At 40.7% G+C, this 25,090-nt stretch overlaps 1 protein-coding gene across 4 annotated transcripts in view; it reads left to right on the top strand.

Annotated features, from left to right (window-relative positions):
• The window catches only part of LOC110526968 (alpha-ketoglutarate-dependent dioxygenase FTO), a 203,666-nt gene that overhangs the window by 80,121 nt on the left and 98,455 nt on the right, over positions 1-25,090 (top strand). For all 4 annotated transcript variants that reach the window (XM_090238906.1, XM_090238907.1, XM_036980992.2 and 1 more), the window contains exon 8: positions 21,207-21,331. In XM_090238906.1, coding sequence (XP_090095032.1) covers positions 21,207-21,331 — 125 coding nt within the window. The remainder of the gene's footprint in view (positions 1-21,206; positions 21,332-25,090) is intronic.

Raw genomic sequence — 25,090 nt, forward strand, 5'->3', positions numbered from 1 at the left:
TGCATTATATACTCTACTCCCTGCATTATAGACACTACTCCCTGCATTATAGACTCTATACCCTGCATTATATACTCTACTCCCTGCATTATATACTCTACTCCCTGCATTATAGACTCTATACCCTGCATTATATACTCTACTCCCTGCATTATATACTCTACTCCCTGCATTATAGACTCTATACCCTGCATTATATACTCTACTCCCTGCATTATAGACACTACTCCCTGCATTATAGACTCTACTCCCTGCATTATAGACTCTACTCCCTGCATTATAGACTCTATACCCTGCATTATATACTCTACTCCCTGCATTATAGACACTACTCCCTGCATTATAGACTCTATACCCTGCATTATAGACTCTATACCCTGCATTATATACTCTACTCCCTGCATTATAGACTCTATACCCTGCACTTTAGACACTACTCCCTGCATTATAGACTCTATACCCTGCATTATATACTCTACTCCCTGCATTATATACTCTACTCCCTGCATTATAGACTCTATACCCTGCATTATATACTCTACTTCCTGCATTATAGACTCTATACCCTGCATTATATACTCTACTCCCTGCATTATAGACTCTATACCCTGCATTATATACTCTACTCCCTGCATTACAGACTCTACTCCCTGCATTATATACTCTACTCCCTGCATTATAGACTCTATACCCTGCATAATATACTCTACTTCCTGCATTATAGACTCTATACCTTGCATTATATACTCAAATCCCTGCATTATATACTCTACTCCCTGCATTATAGACTCTATACCCTGCATTATATACTCTACTCCCTGCATTATAGACTCTATACCCTGCATTATATACTCTACTCCCTGCATTATATACTCTACTCCCTGCATTATAGTCGCTACTCCCTGCACTTTAGACACTACTCCCTGCATTATAGTCGCTACTCCCTGCACTTTAGACACTACTCCCTGCATTATAGACTCTATACCCTGCATTATATACTCTACTCCCTTCATTATATACTCTACTCCCTGCATTATAGACTCTACTCCCTGCATTATAGACTCTATACCCTGCATTATAGACTCTATACCCTGCATTATATACTCTACTCCCTGCATTATAGACTCTACTCCCTGCATTATAGACTCTATACCCTGCATTATATACTCTACTCCCTGCATTATAGACACTACTCCCTGCATTATAGACTCTATACCCTGCATTATATACTCTACTCCCTACATTATAGACACTACTCCCTGCATTATAGACTCTATACCCTGCATTATATACTCTACTCCCTGCATTATATACTCGACTCCCTGCATTATATACTCTATACCCTGCATTATATACTCTACTCCCTGCATTATAGACTCTATACCCTGCATTATATACTCTACTCCCTGCATTATAGACTCTATACCCTGCATTATATACTCTACTCCCTGCATTATAGACTCTATACCCTGCATTATATACTCTACTCCCTGCATTACAGACTCTACTCCCTGCATTATATACTCTACTCCCTGCATTATAGACTCTATACCCTGCATTATATACTCTACTTCCTGCATTATAGACTCTATACCCTGCATTATATACTCTACTCCCTGCATTATAGACTCTATACCCTGCATTATATACTCTACTCCCTGCATTACAGACTCTACTCCCTGCATTATATACTCTACTCCCTGCATTATAGACTCTATACCCTGCATTATGTACTCTACTTCCTGCATTATAGACTCTATACCTTGCATTATATACTCAAATCCCTGCATTATATACTCTACTCCCTGCATTATAGACTCTATACCCTGCATTATATACTCTACTCCCTGCATTATAGACTCTATACCCTGCATTATATACTCTACTCCCTGCATTATATACTCTACTCCCTGCATTATAGGCGCTACTCCCTGCACTTTAGACACTACTCCCTGCATTATAGACTCTATACCCTGCATTATATACTCTACTCCCTGCATTATATACTCTACTCCCTGCATTATAGACTCTATACCCTGCATTATATACTCTACTCCCTGCATTATATACTCTACTCCCTGCATTATAGTCGCTACTCCCTGCACTTTAGACACTACTCCCTGCATTATAGACTCTATACCCTGCATTATATACTCTACTCCCTGCATTATATACTCTACTCCCTGCATTATAGACTCTATACCCTGCACTTTAGACACTACTCCCTGCATTATAGACTCTATACCCTGCATTATATACTCTACTCCCTGCATTATATACTCTACTCCCTGCATTATAGACTCTATACCCTGCATTATATACTCTACTTCCTGCATTATAGACTCTATACCCTGCATTATATACTCTACTCCCTGCATTATAGACTCTATACCCTGCATTATATACTTTACTCCCTGCATTACAGACTCTATACCCTGCATTATATACTCTACTCCCTGCATTATATACTCTACTCCCTGCATTATAGACTCTATACCCTGCATAATATACTCTACTCCCTGCATTATATACTCTATACCCTGCATTATATACTCTACTCCCTGCATTATAGACTCTATACCCTGCATTATATACTCTACTCCCTGCATTATAGACTCTATACCCTGCATTATATACTCTACTCCCTGCATTATAGACTCTATACCCTGCATTATATACTCTAATCCCTGCATTACAGACTCTACTCCCTGCATTATATACTCTACTCCCTGCATTATAGACTCTATACCCTGCATTATATACTCTACTTCCTGCATTATAGACTCTATACCCTGCATTATATACTCTACTCCCTGCATTATAGACTCTATACCCTGAATTATATACTCTACTCCCTGCATTACAGACTCTACTCCCTGCATTATATACTCTACTCCCTGCATTATAGACTCTATACCCTGCATTATGTACTCTACTTCCTGCATTATAGACTCTATACCTTGCATTATATACTCAAATCCCTGCATTATATACTCTACTCCCTGCATTATAGACTCTATACCCTGCATTATATACTCTACTCCCTGCATTATAGACTCTATACCCTGCATTATATACTCTACTCCCTGCATTATATACTCTACTCCCTGCATTATAGACTCTATACCCTGCATTATATACTCTACTCCCTGCATTATATACTCTACTCCCTGCATTATAGACTCTATACCCTGCATTATATACTCTACTCCCTGCATTATAGACTCTACTGCCTGCATTATAGACTCTATACCCTGCATTATATACTCTACTCCCTGCATTATAGACTCTATACCCTGCATTATAGACTCTATACCCTGCATTATATACTCTACTCCCTGCATTATAGACTCTACTCCCTGCATTATAGACTCTATACCCTGCATTATATACTCTACTCCCTGCATTATAGACACTACTCCCTGCATTATAGACTCTATACCCTGCATTATATACTCCCTACATTATAGACACTACTCCCTGCATTATAGACTCTATACCCTGCATTATATACTCTACTCCCTGCATTATATACTCGACTCCCTGCATTATATACTCTATACCCTGCATTATATACTCTACTCCCTGCATTATAGACTCTATACCCTGCATTATATACTCTACTCCCTGCATTATAGACTCTATACCCTGCATTATATACTCTACTCCCTGCATTATAGACTCTAAACCCTGCATTATATACTCTTCTCCCTGCATTACAGACTCTACTCCCTGCATTATATACTCTACTCCCTGCATTATAGACTCTATACCCTGCATTATATACTCTACTTCCTGCATTATAGACTCTATACCCTGCATTATATACTCTACTCCCTGCATTATAGACTCTATACCCTGCATTATATACTCTACTCCCTGCATTACAGACTCTACTCCTTGCATTATATACTCTATACCCTGCATTATAGACTCTATACCCTGCATTATAGACTCTATACCCTGCATTATATACTCTACTCCCTGCATTATATACTCTACTCCCTGCATTATATACTCTACTCCCTGCATTATAGACTCTACTCCCTGCATTATAGACTCTACTCCCTGCATTATAGACTCTATACCCTGCATTATAGACTCTATACCCTGCATTATAGACTCTATACCCTGCATTATATACTCTACTCCCTTCATTATATACTCTACTCCCTGCATTATAGACTCTACTCCCTGCATTATAGACTCTATACCCTGCATTATATACTCTACTCCCTGCATTATAGACTCTACTCCCTGCATTATAGACTCTATACCCTGCATTATAGACTCTATACCCTGCATTATAGACTCTATACCCTGCATTATATACTCTACTTCCTGCATTATAGACTCTATACCCTGCATTATATACTCTACTCCCTGCATTATAGACTCTATACCCTGCATTATATACTCTACTCCCTGCATTACAGACTCTACTCCCTGCATTATATACTCTATACCCTGCATTATAGACTCTATACCCTGCATTATAGACTCTATACCCTGCATTATATACTCTACTCCCTGCATTATATACTCTACTCCCTGCATTATATACTCTACTCCCTGCATTATAGACTCTACTCCCTGCATTATAGACTCTACTCCCTGCATTATAGACTCTATACCCTGCATTATAGACTCTATACCCTGCATTATAGACTCTATACCCTGCATTATATACTCTACTCCCTTCATTATATACTCTACTCCCTGCATTATAGACTCTACTCCCTGCATTATAGACTCTATACCCTGCATTATATACTCTACTCCCTGCATTATAGACTCTACTCCCTGCATTATAGACTCTATACCCTGCATTATAGACTCTATACCCTGCATTATATACTCTACTCCCTGCATTATAGACTCTACTCCCTGCATTATAGACTCTATACCCTGCATTATATACTCTACTCCCTGCATTATAGACACTACTCCCTGCATTATAGACTCTATACCCTGCATTATATACTCTACTCCCTACATTATAGACACTACTCCCTGCATTATAGACTCTATACCCTGCATTATATACTCTACTCCCTGCATTATATACTCGACTCCCTGCATTATATACTCTATACCCTGCATTATATACTCTACTCCCTGCATTATAGACTCTACTCCCTGCATTATAGACTCTATACCCTGCATTATAGACTCTATACCCTGCATTATAGACTCTATACCCTGCATTATATACTCTACTCCCTGCATTATAGACTCTATACCCTGCATTATATACTCTATACCCTGCATTATAGACTCTACTCCCTGCATTATAGACTCTATACCCTGCATTATATACTCGACTCCCTGCATTATATACTCTATACCCTGCATTATATACTCTACTCCCTGCATTTTAGACTCTACTCCCTGCATTATATACTCTACTCCCTGCATTATATACTCTACTCCCTGCATTATAGACTCTATACCCTGCATTATATACTCTACTCCCTGCATTATAAACTCTACTCCCTGCATTATAGACTCTATACCCTGCATTATAGACTCTATACCCTGCATTATAGACTCTATACCCTGCATTATATACTCTACTCCCTGCATTATAGACTCTACTGCCTGCATTATAGACTCTATACCCTGCATTATATACTCTACTCCCTGCATTATAGACTCTATACCCTGCATTATAGACTCTATACCCTGCATTATATACTCTACTCCCTGCATTATAGACTCTACTCCCTGCATTATAGACTCTATACCCTGCATTATATACTCTACTCCCTGCATTATAGACACTACTCCCTGCATTATAGACTCTATACCCTGCATTATATACTCCCTACATTATAGACACTACTCCCTGCATTATAGACTCTATACCCTGCATTATATACTCTACTCCCTGCATTATATACTCGACTCCCTGCATTATATACTCTATACCCTGCATTATATACTCTACTCCCTGCATTATAGACTCTATACCCTGCATTATATACTCTACTCCCTGCATTATAGACTCTATACCCTGCATTATATACTCTACTCCCTGCATTATAGACTCTAAACCCTGCATTATATACTCTTCTCCCTGCATTACAGACTCTACTCCCTGCATTATATACTCTACTCCCTGCATTATAGACTCTATACCCTGCATTATATACTCTACTTCCTGCATTATAGACTCTATACCCTGCATTATATACTCTACTCCCTGCATTATAGACTCTATACCCTGCATTATAGACTCTACTCCCTGCATTACAGACTCTACTCCTTGCATTATATACTCTATACCCTGCATTATAGACTCTATACCCTGCATTATAGACTCTATACCCTGCATTATATACTCTACTCCCTGCATTATATACTCTACTCCCTGCATTATATACTCTACTCCCTGCATTATAGACTCTACTCCCTGCATTATAGACTCTACTCCCTGCATTATAGACTCTATACCCTGCATTATAGACTCTATACCCTGCATTATAGACTCTATACCCTGCATTATATACTCTACTCCCTTCATTATATACTCTACTCCCTGCATTATAGACTCTACTCCCTGCATTATAGACTCTATACCCTGCATTATATACTCTACTCCCTGCATTATAGACTCTACTCCCTGCATTATAGACTCTATACCCTGCATTATAGACTCTATACCCTGCATTATAGACTCTATACCCTGCATTATATACTCTACTTCCTGCATTATAGACTCTATACCCTGCATTATATACTCTACTCCCTGCATTATAGACTCTATACCCTGCATTATATACTCTACTCCCTGCATTACAGACTCTACTCCCTGCATTATATACTCTATACCCTGCATTATAGACTCTATACCCTGCATTATAGACTCTATACCCTGCATTATATACTCTACTCCCTGCATTATATACTCTACTCCCTGCATTATATACTCTACTCCCTGCATTATAGACTCTACTCCCTGCATTATAGACTCTACTCCCTGCATTATAGACTCTATACCCTGCATTATAGACTCTATACCCTGCATTATAGACTCTATACCCTGCATTATATACTCTACTCCCTTCATTATATACTCTACTCCCTGCATTATAGACTCTACTCCCTGCATTATAGACTCTATACCCTGCATTATATACTCTACTCCCTGCATTATAGACTCTACTCCCTGCATTATAGACTCTATACCCTGCATTATAGACTCTATACCCTGCATTATATACTCTACTCCCTGCATTATAGACTCTACTCCCTGCATTATAGACTCTATACCCTGCATTATATACTCTACTCCCTGCATTATAGACACTACTCCCTGCATTATAGACTCTATACCCTGCATTATATACTCTACTCCCTACATTATAGACACTACTCCCTGCATTATAGACTCTATACCCTGCATTATATACTCTACTCCCTGCATTATATACTCGACTCCCTGCATTATATACTCTATACCCTGCATTATATACTCTACTCCCTGCATTATAGACTCTATACCCTGCATTATATACTCTACTCCCTGCATTATAGACTCTATACCCTGCATTATATACTCTACTCCCTGCATTATAGACTCTATACCCTGCATTATATACTCTACTCCCTGCATTACAGACTCTACTCCCTGCATTATATACTCTATACCCTGCATTATAGACTCTATACCCTGCATTATAGACTCTATACCCTGCATTATATACTCTACTCCCTGCATTATATACTCTACTCCCTGCATTATATACTCTACTCCCTGCATTATAGACTCTACTCCCTGCATTATAGACTCTATACCCTGCATTATATACTCTACTCCCTACATTATAGACACTACTCCCTGCATTATAGACTCTATACCCTGCATTATATACTCTACTCCCTGCATTATATACTCGACTCCCTGCATTATATACTCTATACCCTGCATTATATACTCTACTCCCTGCATTATAGACTCTATACCCTGCATTATATACTCTACTCCCTGCATTATAGACTCTATACCCTGCATTATATACTCTACTCCCTGCATTATAGACTCTATACCCTGCATTATATACTCTACTCCCTGCATTACAGACTCTATACCCTGCATTATATACTCTACTCCCTGCATTATAGACTCTATACCCTGCATTATATACTCTACTCCCTGCATTACAGACTCTATACCCTGCATTATATACTCTATACCCTGCATTATAGACTCTATACCCTGCATTATAGACTCTATACCCTGCATTATATACTCTACTCCCTGCATTATATACTCTACTCCCTGCATTATATACTCTACTCCCTGCATTATAGACTCTACTCCCTGCATTATAGACTCTACTCCCTGCATTATAGACTCTATACCCTGCATTATAGACTCTATACCCTGCATTATAGACTCTATACCCTGCATTATATACTCTACTCCCTTCATTATATACTCTACTCCCTGCATTATAGACTCTATACCCTGCATTATATACTCTACTCCCTGCATTATAGACTCTACTCCCTGCATTATAGACTCTATACCCTGCATTATAGACTCTATACCCTGCATTATATACTCTACTCCCTGCATTATAGACTCTACTCCCTGCATTATAGACTCTATACCCTGCATTATATACTCTACTCCCTGCATTATAGACACTACTCCCTGCATTATAGACTCTATACCCTGCATTATATACTCTACTCCCTACATTATAGACACTACTCCCTGCATTATAGACTCTATACCCTGCATTATATACTCTACTCCCTGCATTATATACTCGACTCCCTGCATTATATACTCTATACCCTGCATTATATACTCTACTCCCTGCATTATAGACTCTATACCCTGCATTATATACTCTACTCCCTGCATTATAGACTCTATACCCTGCATTATATACTCTACTCCCTGCATTATAGACTCTATACCCTGCATTATATACTTTACTCCCTGCATTACAGACTCTACTCCCTGCATTATATACTCTATACCCTGCATTATAGACTCTATACCCTGCATTATAGACTCTATACCCTGCATTATATACTCTACTCCCTGCATTATATACTCTACTCCCTGCATTATATACTCTACTCCCTGCATTATAGACTCTACTCCCTGCATTATAGACTCTATACCCTGCATTATATACTCTACTCCCTGCATTATATACTCGACTCCCTGCATTATATACTCTATACCCTGCATTATATACTCTACTCCCTGCATTATAGACTCTATACCCTGCATTATATACTCTACTCCCTGCATTATAGACTCTATACCCTGCATTATATACTCTACTCCCTGCATTATAGACTCTATACCCTGCATTATATACTCTACTCCCTGCATTACAGACTCTACTCCCTGCATTATATACTCTATACCCTGCATTATAGACTCTATACCCTGCATTATAGACTCTATACCCTGCATTATATACTCTATACCCTGCATTATATACTCTACTCCCTGCATTACAGACTCTACTCCCTGCATTATATACTCTATACCCTGCATTATAGACTCTATACCCTGCATTATAGACTCTATACCCTGCATTATATACTCTACTCCCTGCATTATATACTCTACTCCCTGCATTATATACTCTACTCCCTGCATTATAGACTCTACTCCCTGCATTATAGACTCTATACCCTGCATTATATACTCTACTCCCTACATTATAGACACTACTCCCTGCATTATAGACTCTATACCCTGCATTATATACTCTACTCCCTGCATTATATACTCGACTCCCTGCATTATATACTCTATACCCTGCATTATATACTCTACTCCCTGCATTATTGACTCTATACCCTGCATTATATACTCTACTCCCTGCATTATATACTCTATACCCTGCATTATATACTCTACTCCCTGCATTATAGACTCTATACCCTGCATTATATACTCTACTCCCTGCATTACAGACTCTACTCCCTGCATTATATACTCTATACCCTGCATTATAGACTCTATACCCTGCATTATAGACTCTATACCCTGCATTATATACTCTACTCCCTGCATTATATACTCTACTCCCTGCATTATATACTCTACTCCCTGCATTATAGACTCTACTCCCTGCATTATAGACTCTACTCCCTGCATTATAGACTCTATACCCTGCATTATAGACTCTATACCCTGCATTATAGACTCTATACCCTGCATTATATACTCTACTCCCTTCATTATATACTCTACTCCCTGCATTATAGACTCTATACCCTGCATTATATACTCTACTCCCTGCATTATAGACTCTACTCCCTGCATTATAGACTCTATACCCTGCATTATAGACTCTATACCCTGCATTATATACTCTACTCCCTGCATTATAGACTCTACTCCCTGCATTATAGACTCTATACCCTGCATTATATACTCTACTCCCTGCATTATAGACACTACTCCCTGCATTATAGACTCTATACCCTGCATTATATACTCTACTCCCTACATTATAGACACTACTCCCTGCATTATAGACTCTATACCCTGCATTATATACTCTACTCCCTGCATTATATACTCGACTCCCTGCATTATATACTCTATACCCTGCATTATATACTCTACCCTGCATTATATACTCTACTCCCTGCATTATAGACTCTATACCCTGCATTATATACTCTACTCCCTGCATTATAGACTCTATACCCTGCATTATATACTTTACTCCCTGCATTACAGACTCTACTCCCTGCATTATATACTCTATACCCTGCATTATAGACTCTATACCCTGCATTATAGACTCTATACCCTGCATTATATACTCTACTCCCTGCATTATATACTCTACTCCCTGCATTATATACTCTACTCCCTGCATTATAGACTCTACTCCCTGCATTATAGACTCTATACCCTGCATTATATACTCTACTCCCTGCATTATATACTCGACTCCCTGCATTATATACTCTATACCCTGCATTATATACTCTACTCCCTGCATTATAGACTCTATACCCTGCATTATATACTCTACTCCCTGCATTATAGACTCTATACCCTGCATTATATACTCTACTCCCTGCATTATAGACTCTATACCCTGCATTATATACTCTACTCCCTGCATTACAGACTCTACTCCCTGCATTATATACTCTATACCCTGCATTATAGACTCTATACCCTGCATTATAGACTCTATACCCTGCATTATATACTCTAATCCCTGCATTATATACTCTACTCCCTGCATTATATACTCTACTCCCTGCATTATAGACTCTACTCCCTGCATTATAGACTCTACTCCCTGCATTATAGACTCTATACCCTGCATTATAGACTCTATACCCTGCATTATAGACTCTATACCCTGCATTATATACTCTATTCCCTTCATTATATACTCTACTCCCTGCATTATAGACTCTACACCCTGCATTATAGACTCTACTCCCTGCATTATATACTCTACTCCCTGCATTATAGTCTCTATACCCTGCATTATAGACTCTACTCCCTGCATTATAGACTCTATACCCTGCATTATAGACTCTACTCCCTGCATTATAGACTCTACTCCCTGCATTATAGACTCTATACCCTACATTATATACTCTACTCCCTGCATTATGGACTCTATACCCTGCATTATAGACTCTACTCCCTGCATTATAGACTCTACTCCCTGCATTATAGACTCTACTCCCTGCATTATATACTCTACTCCCTGCATTATAGACTCTACTCCCTGCATTATAGACTCTATACCCTGCATTATAGACTCTATACCCTGCATTATAGACTCTATACCCTGCATTATAGACTCTACTCCCTGCATTATAGACTCTACTCCCTGCATTATAGACACCATTCCCTGCATTATAGACTCTACTCCTTGCATTATATACTTTACTCCCTGCATTATAGACTCTATACCCTGCATTATAGACACTACTCCCGAGATTATAGACACTACTCCCGGGATTATATACTCTACTCCCTGCATTATAGACTCTACCCCCTGCATAATAGACACCATTCCCTGCATAATAGACACCATTCCCTGCATTATAGACACCATTCCCTGCATTATAGACACTACTCCCTGCATTATAGACACCATTCCCTGCATTATAGACTCTATTCCCTGCATTATAGACACTCTTCCCTGCATTATAGACTCTCTTCCCTGCATTAGACACTGTTCCCTGCGTTTTAGATGCTATACCCTGCATTATAGTCTCTATTCCCTGCATTATAGACTCTATTCCCTGCATAATAGACTCTATTCCCTGCATTATAGACACTATTCCCTGCGTTTCAGATGCAATTCCCTGCATTATAGACTCTCTTCCCTGCATTATAGACTCTATTCCCTGCATTATAGACTCTTTCCCTGCGTTTTAGATGCTATTCCCTGCATTATAGACGCTGTTCCCTCTGTTTTAGATGCTCTTCCCTGCATTATAGACTCTATTCCTAGCATTTGACACTATTCCCTGTTTTAGATGCTATTCCCTGCATTATAGACTCTATTCCCTGCATTAGACCCTATGCCATGTTTTAGATGCTATTCCCTGCATTATTGACTCTATTCCCTGCATTAGACTCTATTCCCTGCGTTTTCCATGCTATTCCCTGCATTATAGACTCTATTCCCTGCACTAGACTCTATTCCCTGCGTTTTAGATGCTATTCCCTGCATTAGACACTATTCCTTGCGTTTTTGATGCTATTCCCTGCGTTTTTGATGCTATTCCCTGCATTTTAGACTCTATTCCCTGCATTATAGACTCTATTCCCTGCATTAGACACAATTCCCTGCATTTTAGATGCCATTCCCTGCATTATAGACTCTATTACCTGCATTTTAGATGCTATTCCCTGCATTAGACACAATTCCCTGCGTTTTAGATGCTATTCCCTGCATTATTGACTCTTTTCCCTGCATTAGACTCTATTCCCTGTGTTTTCCATGCTATTCCCTGCATTATAGACTCTATTCCCTGCACTAGACTCTATTCCCTGCGTTTTAGATGCTATTCCCTGCATTATAGACTCTATTCCCTGCATTAGACACTATTCCATGTTTTAGATGCTATTCCCTGCATTATAGACTCTACTCCCTGCATTATATACTCTACTCCCTGCATTATAGACTCTACTCCCTGCATTATAGACTCTACTCCCTGCATTATAGACTCTACTCCCTGCATTATAGACACCATTCCCTGCATTATAGACTCTACTCCTTGCATTATATACTTTACTCCCTGCATTATAGACTCTATACCCTGCATTATAGACACTACTCCCGAGATTATAGACACTACTCCCGGGATTATATACTCTACTCCCTGCATTATAGACTCTACTCCCTGCATAATAGACACCATTCCCTGCATAATAGACACCATTCCCTGCATTATAGACACCATTCCCTGCATTATAGACACTCTTCCCTGCATTATAGACTCTCTTCCCTGCATTAGACACTGTTCCCTGCGTTTTAGATGCTATACCCTGCATTATAGTCTCTATTCCCTGCATTATAGACTCTATTCCCTGCATAATAGACTCTATTCCCTGCATTATAGACACTATTCCCTGCGTTTCAGATGCAATTCCCTGCATTATAGACTCTTTTCCCTGCATTATACACTATTCCCTGCATTATACACTATTTCCTGCATTATTGACTCTCTTCCCTGCATTATAGACTCTATTCCCTGCATTATAGACTCTTTCCCTGCGTTTTAGATGCTATTCCCTGCATTATAGACGCTGTTCCCTCTGTTTTAGATGCTCTTCCCTGCATTATAGACTCTATTCCTAGCATTTGACACTATTCCCTGTTTTAGATGCTATTCCCTGCATTATAGACTCTATTCCCTGCATTAGACCCTATTCCATGTTTTAGATGCTATTCCCTGCATTATTGACTCTATTCAAATCAAATCAAATCAAATTTATTTTATATAGCCCTTCGTACATCAGCTGATATCTCAAAGTGCTGTACAGAAACCCAGCCTAAAACCCCAAACAGCAAGCAATGCAGGTGAAGAAGCACGGTGGCTAGGAAAAACTCCCTAGAAAGGCCAAAACCTAGGAAGAAACCTAGAGAGGAACCAGGCTATGTGGGGTGGCCAGTCCTCTTCTGGCTGTGCCGGGTGGAGATTATAACAAAACATGGTCAAGATGTTCAAATGTTCATAAATGACCAGCATGGTCGAATAATAATAAGGCAGAATAGTTGAAACTGGAGCAGCAGCACAGTCAGGTGGACTGGGGACAGCAAGGAGTCATCATGTCAGGTATTCCTGGGGCATGGTCCTAGGGCTCAGGTCCTCCGAGAGAGAGAAAGAAAGAGAGAATTAGAGAGAGCATATGTGGGATGGCCAGTCCTCTTCTGGCTGTGCCGGGTGGAGATTATAACAGAACATGGCCAAGAAGTTCAAATGTTCATAAATGATCAGCATGGTCGAATAATAATAAGGCAGAACAGTTGAAACTGGAGCAGCAGCACAGCCAGGTGGACTGGGGACAGCAAGGAGTCATCATGTCAGGTAGTCCTGGGGCATGGTCCTAGGGCTCAGGTCCTCCGAGAGAGAGAAAGAGAGAAGGAGAGAATTAGAGAACGCACACTTAGATTCACACAGGACACCGAATAGGACAGGAGAAGTACTCCAGATATAACAAACTGACCCTAGCCCCCCGACACATAAACTACTGCAGCATAAATACTGGAGGCTGAGATTCCCTGCATTAGACTCTATTCCCTGCGTTTTCCATGCTATTCCCTGCATTATAGACTCTATTCCCTGCACTAGACTCTATTCCCTGCGTTTTAGATGCTATTCCCTGCATTAGACACTATTCCTTGCGTTTTTGATGCTATTCCCTGCGTTTTTGATGCTATTCCCTGCATTTTAGACTCTATTCCCTGCATTATAGACTCTATTCCCTGCATTAGACACAATTCCCTGCATTTTAGATGCCATTCCCTGCATTATAGACTCTATTACCTGCATTTTAGATGCTATTCCCTGCATTAGACACAATTCCCTGCGTTTTAGATGCTATTCCCTGCATTATTGACTCTTTTCCCTGCATTAGACTCTATTCCCTGTGTTTTCCATGCTATTCCCTGCATTATAGACTCTATTCCCTGCACTAGACTCTATTCCCTGCGTTTTAGATGCTATTCCCTGCATTATAGACTCTATTCCCTGCATTAGACACTATTCCATGTTTTAGATGCTATTCCCTGCATTATAGACTCTACTCCCTGCATTATATACTCTACTCCCTGCATTATAGACTCTACTCCCTGCATTATAGACTCTATACCCTGCATTATAGACTCTATACCCTGCATTATAGACTCTATACCCTGCATTATAGACTCTACTCCCTGCATTATAGACTCTACTCCCTGCATTATAGACACCATTCCCTGCATTATAGACTCTACTCCTTGCATTATGTACTTTACTCCCTGCATTATAGACTCTATACCCTGCATTATAGACACTACTCCCGAGATTATAGACACTACTTCCGGGATTATATACTCTACTCCCTGCATTATAGACTCTACTCCCTGCATAATAGACACCATTCCCTGCATTATAGACACCATTCCCTGCATTATAGACACTACTCCCTGCATTATAGACACCATTCCCTGCATTATAGACTCTATTCCCTGCATTATAGACACTCTTCCCTGCATTATAGACTCTCTTCCCTGCATTAGACACTGTTCCCTGCGTTTTAGATGCTATACCCTGCATTATAGTCTCTATTCCCTGCATTATAGACTCTATTCCCTGCATAATAGACTCTATTCCCTGCATTATAGACACTATTCCCTGCGTTTCAGATGCAATTCCCTGCATTATAGACTCTTTTCCCTGCATTATACACTATTCCCTGCATTATACACTATTTCCTGCATTATTGACTCTCTTCCCTGCATTATAGACTCTATTCCCTGCATTATAGACTCTTTCCCTGCGTTTTAGATGCTATTCCCTGCATTATAGACGCTGTTCCCTCTGTTTTAGATGCTCTTCCCTGCATTATAGACTCTATTCCTAGCATTTGACACTATTCCCTGTTTTAGATGCTATTCCCTGCATTATTGACTCTATTCCCTGCATTAGACTCTATTCCCTGCGTTTTCCATGCTATTCCCTGCATTATAGACTCTATTCCCTGCACTAGACTCTATTCCCTGCGTTTTAGATGCTATTCCCTGCATTAGACACTATTCCTTGCGTTTTTGATGCTATTCCCTGCGTTTTTGATGCTATTCCCTGCATTTTAGACTCTATTCCCAGCATTATAGACTCTATTCCCTGCATTAGACACAATTCCCTGCATTTTAGATGCCATTCCCTGCATTATAGACTCTATTACCTGCATTTTAGATGCTATTCCCTGCATTAGACACAATTCCCTGCGTTTTAGATGCTATTCCCTGCATTATTGACTCTTTTCCCTGCATTAGACTCTATTCCCTGTGTTTTCCATGCTATTCCCTGCATTATAGACTCTATTCCCTGCACTAGACTCTATTCCCTGCGTTTTAGATGCTATTCCCTGCATTATAGACTCTATTCCCTGCATTAGACACTATTCCATGTTTTAGATGCTATTCCCTGCATTATAGACTCTACTCCCTGCATTATATACTCTACTCCCTGCATTATAGACTCTACTCCCTGCATTATAGACTCTATACCCTGCATTATAGACTCTATACCCTGCATTATAGACTCTATACCCTGCATTATAGACTCTACTCCCTGCATTATAGACTCTACTCCCTGCATTATAGACACCATTCCCTGCATTATAGACTCTACTCCTTGCATTATATACTTTACTCCCTGCATTATAGACTCTATACCCTGCATTATAGACACTACTCCCGAGATTATAGACACTACTTCCGGGATTATATACTCTACTCCCTGCATTATAGACTCTACTCCCTGCATAATAGACACCATTCCCTGCATTATAGACACCATTCCCTGCATTATAGACACTACTCCCTGCATTATAGACACCATTCCCTGCATTATAGACTCTATACCCTGCATTATAGACACTCTTCCCTGCATTATAGACTCTCTTCCCTGCATTAGACACTGTTCCCTGCGTTTTAGATGCTATACCCTGCATTATAGTCTCTATTCCCTGCATTATAGACTCTATTCCCTGCATAATAGACTCTATTCCCTGCATTATAGACACTATTCCCTGCGTTTCAGATGCAATTCCCTGCATTATAGACTCTTTTCCCTGCATTATACACTATTCCCTGCATTATACACTATTTCCTGCATTATTGACTCTCTTCCCTGCATTATAGACTCTATTCCCTGCATTATAGACTCTTTCCCTGCGTTTTAGATGCTATTCCCTGCATTATAGACACTGTTCCCTCTGTTTTAGATGCTCTTCCCTGCATTATAGACTCTATTCCTAGCATTTGACACTATTCCCTGTTTTAGATGCTATTCCCTGCATTATAGACTCTATTCCCTGCATTAGACCCTATTCCATGTTTTAGATGCTATTCCCTGCATTATTGACTCTATTCCCTGCATTAGACTCTATTCCCTGCGTTTTCCATGCTATTCCCTGCATTATATACTCTATTCCCTGCACTAGACTCTATTCCCTGCGTTTTAGATGCTATTCCCTGCATTATAGACTCTATTCCCTGCATTAGACCCTATTCCATGTTTTAGATGCTATTCCCTGCATTATTGACTCTATTCCCTGCATTAGACTCTATTCCCTGCGTTTTCCATGCTATTCCCTGCATTATATACTCTATTCCCTGCACTAGACTCTATTCCCTGCATTATAGACTCTTTCCCTGCGTTTTAGATGCTATTCCCTGCATTATAGACGCTGTTCCCTCTGTTTTAGATGCTCTTCCCTGCATTATAGACTCTATTCCTAGCATTTGACACTATTCCCTGTTTTAGATGCTATTCCCTGCATTATTGACTCTATTCCCTGCATTAGACTCTATTCCCTGCGTTTTCCATGCTATTCCCTGCATTATAGACTCTATTCCCTGCACTAGACTCTATTCCCTGCGTTTTAGATGCTATTCCCTGCATTAGACACTATTCCTTGCGTTTTTGATGCTATTCCCTGCGTTTTTGATGCTATTCCCTGCATTTTAGACTCTATTCCCAGCATTATAGACTCTATTCCCTGCATTAGACACAATTCCCTGCATTTTAGATGCCATTCCCTGCATTATAGACTCTATTACCTGCATTTTAGATGCTATTCCCTGCATTAGACACAATTCCCTGCGTTTTAGATGCTATTCCCTGCATTATTGACTCTTTTCCCTGCATTAGACTCTATTCCCTGTGTTTTCCATGCTATTCCCTGCATTATAGACTCTATTCCCTGCACTAGACTCTATTCCCTGCGTTTTAGATGCTATTCCCTGCATTATAGACTCTATTCCCTGCATTAGACACTATTCCATGTTTTAGATGCTATTCCCTGCATTATAGACTCTACTCCCTGCATTATATACTCTACTCCCTGCATTATAGACTCTACTCCCTGCATTATAGACTCTATACCCTGCATTATAGACTCTATACCCTGCATTATAGACTCTATACCCTGCATTATAGACTCTACTCCCTGCATTATAGACTCTACTCCCTGCATTATAGACACCATTCCCTGCATTATAGACTCTACTCCTTGCATTATATACTTTACTCCCTGCATTATAGACTCTATACCCTGCATTATAGACACTACTCCCGAGATTATAGACACTACTTCCGGGATTATATACTCTACTCCCTGCATTATAGACTCTACTCCCTGCATAATAGACACCATTCCCTGCATTATAGACACCATTCCCTGCATTATAGACACTACTCCCTGCATTATAGACACCATTCCCTGCATTATAGACTCTATACCCTGCATTATAGACACTCTTCCCTGCATTATAGACTCTCTTCCCTGCATTAGACACTGTTCCCTGCGTTTTAGATGCTATACCCTGCATTATAGTCTCTATTCCCTGCATTATAGACTCTATTCCCTGCATAATAGACTCTATTCCCTGCATTATAGACACTATTCCCTGCGTTTCAGATGCAATTCCCTGCATTATAGACTCTTTTCCCTGCATTATACACTATTCCCTGCATTATACACTATTTCCTGCATTATTGACTCTCTTCCCTGCATTATAGACTCTATTCCCTGCATTATAGACTCTTTCCCTGCGTTTTAGATGCTATTCCCTGCATTATAGACACTGTTCCCTCTGTTTTAGATGCTCTTCCCTGCATTATAGACTCTATTCCTAGCATTTGACACTATTCCCTGTTTTAGATGCTATTCCCTGCATTATAGACTCTATTCCCTGCATTAGACCCTATTCCATGTTTTAGATGCTATTCCCTGCATTATTGACTCTATTCCCTGCATTAGACTCTATTCCCTGCGTTTTCCATGCTATTCCCTGCATTATATACTCTATTCCCTGCACTAGACTCTATTCCCTGCGTTTTAGATGCTATTCCCTGCATTAGACACTATTCCTTGCGTTTTTGATGCTATTCCCTGCGTTTTTGATGCTATTCCCTGCATTTTAGACTCTATTCCCTGCATTTTAGATGCTATTCCCTGCATTAGACACAATTCCCTGCGTTTTAGATGCTATTCCCTGCATTATTGACTCTTTTCCCTGCATTAGACTCTATTCCCTGTGTTTTCCATGCTATTCCCTGCATTATAGACTCTATTCCCTGCACTAGACTCTATTCCCTGCGTTTTAGATGCTATTCCCTGCATTATAGACTCTATTCCCTGCATTAGACACTATTCCATGTTTTAGATGCTATTCCCTGCATTATAGACTCTATTCCCTGCATTAGACACCATTCCCTGTTTTAGATGCTATTCCCTGCATTATAGACTCTATTCCCTGCATGAGACTCTATTCCCTGCGTTTTAGATGCTATTCCCTGCATTATACTCCATTTCCTGCATTAGACACTATTCCCTGCATTGTAGACTCATAATTACCTGCATTTTAGATGCTATTCTCTGCATTATAGACTCTATTCCCTGCATTATAGACGCTGTTCCCTGCATTATACTCTATTACCTGCATTTTAGACGCTATTCCCTGCATTATAGACTCTATTCCCTGCATTATAGACTCTATTCCCTGTATTAGACACTATTCCCTGCATTGTAGACTCATAATTACCTGCATTTTAGATGCTATTCTCTGCATTATAGACTCTATTCCCTGCATTATAGACGCTGTTCCCTGCATTATACTCTATTACCTGCATTTTAGATGCTATTCCCTGCATTATAGACTCTATTCCCTGCATTATAGACTCTCTTCCCTGCATTGGACACTGTTCCCTGCGTTTTAGATGCTATTCCCTGCATTATAGACTCTATTCCCTGCATAATAGCCTCTATTCCCTGCATTATAGACACTATCCCCTGGGTTTTAGATGCTATTCCCTGCATTATAGACAGTATTCCCTGCGTTAGACACTATTCCCTGCATTATAGACTCTATTCCCTGGGCAGAAATGAATGAAAAGGACTGTCATATCCACAAAACATCACCCATTGTCTTATACCCATGTCTGTGATTTGTCTGTAAGTGTTTCATGTCTGTCTGGGAGTTTTTAGAAAGCCCAGCAAAACATCAGGAATTTTTCACAATGCAATACTTATTTATGATCTTCTATGTAGAAAACCCCTGTTCTAACGAGTGTGGCTTGTGATCGTCGTAGAGCAAAAGAGACAGCATGTCGGTCTTCGTGAGAGTATGCTTTGATGCCATGATGGGGTCATAATAGTCTGGAGCTCAAACTGTTCGGACTTTAGAGACGTTTTTGTGATAACAACTGGTTTCTGAATGTTGTCTCAACAACGACAGCATGTATCCAGGACAAATAGACGCATCAAATGACATGTCCAGGAAGTCTGTACCTCGAACAGGCGAGTCAGGAAGTGTTCAGAACAGCTCAAACTCTGCCTGCGCCAAATTAGGCCTGGTTAGTCTGATATATGGTTTTCTTTGGATTCATAGACAGAATGGAGGTATGGAACCATGTCATTTTAATACATAATTTCCTTTACTTTACTACCTATCTTTCAGACGCAACTCTTACTGGCAGCGGTAGAGGAAGAGGGACAACCGGAGGAGGGCAGGAGAGAGATGGCAGAGACCCTGCTAACTGCCCTGACAGACAGACAGCAGCACAGACAGACCTGGAGAGACAGGTAAGCAAATAACCACCAACAACAGTAAACAACAACAGCAGTAACCCCCCCCCCCCCACACACACAGGAATACACACACAATACATATTATACACACATGTTATTACATATACACCCATAACACCCTCCCACACAAAACATAATATGTTTATTTTAGCTGTTCCATCTCTCTCTCCACTCTGGTAGTGGTAACACCCTACCCCCCACTGCTTTGGTGCCCTTGTCTCAGAAAGACACACTCAGCCACACACACAGGCATGCATACACAGGAATGCACACACATATCTGTGCGCGCGCGCACACACACACACACACAAATGCATCTTTTGCCCAGTGGGTTAAATAATGAATTGTGTAGATCATCCTCTAACGGAAAACCAATGGTCCAAGCCTCATCTCTCTGTCAGAACCTTGTAGGACGGCCAGAATTAGTGTGACTAAGTCAATGGAGGCCAGAGAAAAAAAGTGGAACTTTGCATGGCGTCTGTAAAAACAAGCGTATCTCTGTGAAATGTCAACGGAGAACTGAGCGAATACCAAGCTTCTTTTTTCACAGCCTTTTACGTTTAATCAGGGTCGTGTGCAAATGTAGCTTTTAGAGAAACACCCCACTGAACGATTCAGAACATGAATAATAATATTTGTCTTGTTAAGATGTATTTTATAATGTAAGGAAGTGAAATTTCATAACCAAAGCGCCTTTTCACCCACTCTGCCCAGAGTGGGTGAACACCCTACATATTATTACATATACACCCATAACACCCTCCCACACAAAACATAATGTGTTTGTTTTAGCTGTTCCATCTCTCTCTCCACTGGTAGTGGTAACCCCCCCTCTACTGTTTCGGTGCCTTTTTCTCAGAAAGACACACACACACACACACACACACACAGCCGCTCTCCGAGGGTGTCTCAGGGGGAGTTGGGATGTACATTTCCATTTCACACCTCACACTTGTACAGGTTACCCGCTTGTACCTGCAGTGAAACAGGACAAATATAAGCACCCCCTATTTGAACTTTGACACACACACACACACACACACACACTACATATTATTACATATACACCCATAACACCCTCCCACACAAAACATTATGTGTTTTGTGTGGGAGAATGTTATGTAAGGGATAATCAACCAGGGCCTATGCGCTCTATTGAAAACAATGCACGATGTGGAAGGTGTGTCCCACGACACGCCAGTGTGAATAGTAGCTAGAATAGTTTACCAATAAAAGTCCATGGAGGGGTCTGAAAAGTCACAAAGTTGGCAACGTTGGAAATAATGTATGTCCTAGAATGCCCTTCAAGCCAATCAGAAATGAGTATTCAACAATGCCATGGTATAATTAAGCAGTAAGGCCAGAGGGGGTGTGTTATATGGCCAATATACTACAGCAAAGGGCTGTCCTTATGCACGACTCAACGCGGAGTGCCTGGATACAGCCCCTTAGCCGTGGTATATTGGCCATATACCATAAATCACCCATGGTCACCCATGGTATATGGTCTGACATACCACGTCTGTCTGCCAATCAGCTTTCATAAACCACCTAGTTTATAAGGATGTATATGTAATAATGTGTGTGTATAATGTGTAGTGTGTGTATGTTCCTGTGTGTGTGTGTGTGCGTCCGCAATGATGTGTGTGTGCATTCCCGTGTGTTGTATGCCTGTGTGTGTAGCTTAGTGTGTGTCTTTCTGAGACAACGGCACCAAAGCAGTAGAGGGGGGGTCATAATTAGCCACGGGGCCCCAGCTGTAAGGAACTCTCTCTCCCTGTGTGTCCCAGCCTGGACACCCTGTGGTCAGGGGCAGACGAGACCCAGGCCCTGGCTCTGGTAAGAACCTAAAGAGCATGGAGGGGAATGAACACACACAGACCACACACTACAGATTAATACCAACCAGGGACAAACACACACAGACCACACACTACAGATTAATATCAACCAGGGACAAACACACACAGACCACACACTACAGATTAATACCAACCAGGGACAAACACACACAGACTACACACTACAGATGAATACCAACCAGGGACAAACACACACAGACCACACACTACAGATGAATACCAACCAGGGACAAACACACACAGACCACACACTACAGATTGATACCAACCAGGGACAAACACACACAGACCACACACTACAGATTAATATCAACCAGGGACAAACACACACAGACCACACACTACAGATTAATACCAACCAGGAACAAACACACACAGATCACACACTACAGATTAATACCAACCAGGAACAAACACACAGACCACACACTACAGATTAATACCAACCAGGGACAAACACACACAGACCACACACTACAGATTAATACCAACCAGGGACAAACACACACAGACCACACACTACAGATTAATACCAACCGGGGAATGAACACACACAGACCACACACTACAGATTAATACCAACCAGGGACAAACACACACAGACTACACACTACAGATGAATACCAACCAGGGACAAACACACACAGACCACACACTACAGATGAATACCAACCAGGGACAAACACACACAGACCACACACTACAGATTGATACCAACCAGGGACAAACACACACAGACCACACACTACAGATTAATATCAACCAGGGACAACACACACACAGACCACACACTACAGATTAATACCAACCAGGAACAAACACACACAGATCACACACTACAGATTAATACCAACCAGGAACAAACACACAGACCACACACTACAGATTAATACCAACCAGGGACAAACACACACAGACCACACACTACAGATTAACACCAACCAGGGACAAACACACAGACCACACACTACAGATTAATACAAACCGGGGAATGAACACACACAGACCACACACTACAGATTAATACCAACCAGGGACAAACACACACAGACCACACACTACAGATGATTACCAACCAGGGACAAACACACACAGACCACACACTACAGATTGATACCAACCAGGGACAAACACACACAGACCACACACTACAGATTAATACCAACCAGGGACAAACACACAGACCACACACTACAGATTAATACAAACCGGGGAATGAACACACACAGACCACACACTACAGATTAATACCAACCAGGGACAAACACACAGACCACACACTACAGATTAATACCAACCAGGGACAAACACACACAGACCACACACTACAGATGAATACCAACCAGGGACAAACACATAGACCACACACTACAGATTCAGATTAATACCAACCAGGGACAAACACACACAGACCACACACTACAGATTAATACCAACCAGGGACAAAGACATAGACCACACACTACAGATTAATACCAACCAGGGACAAACACACACAGACCACACACTACAGATTAATACCAACCAGGGACAAACACACACAGACCACACACTACAGATGAATACCAACCAGGGACAAACACATAGACCACACACTACAGATTCAGATTCATGCCAACCAGGGAAATGTTTATTTCTCCAAAAAGGCATTAAGCACACTTCTGCTGGCTATCTGGACAGACAGCCCCCTACCCTCTCCCCTCCATACCCTCTGTCACCCCCATAACCCTGTGGCCCGCCTCTGTTTTGATGTGGCCCTTTTGTTGACCCGAGCTACGCCCTGACCAGATGATTCTTGTAAACAGACAGTTTCCACACACCTCGTCGGCCTCTCAGCCTCTGGAGGAGGGAAGGAGGGAGGGCTGGCCATCTGAACTGCATTCCTAACGCA

The sequence above is a fragment of the Oncorhynchus mykiss genome, chromosome 6 (assembly GCF_057628025.1).
Source record: "Oncorhynchus mykiss isolate SJ-2025 chromosome 6, ASM5762802v1, whole genome shotgun sequence".
Classification (NCBI taxonomy): Eukaryota; Metazoa; Chordata; class Actinopteri; order Salmoniformes; family Salmonidae; genus Oncorhynchus; species Oncorhynchus mykiss.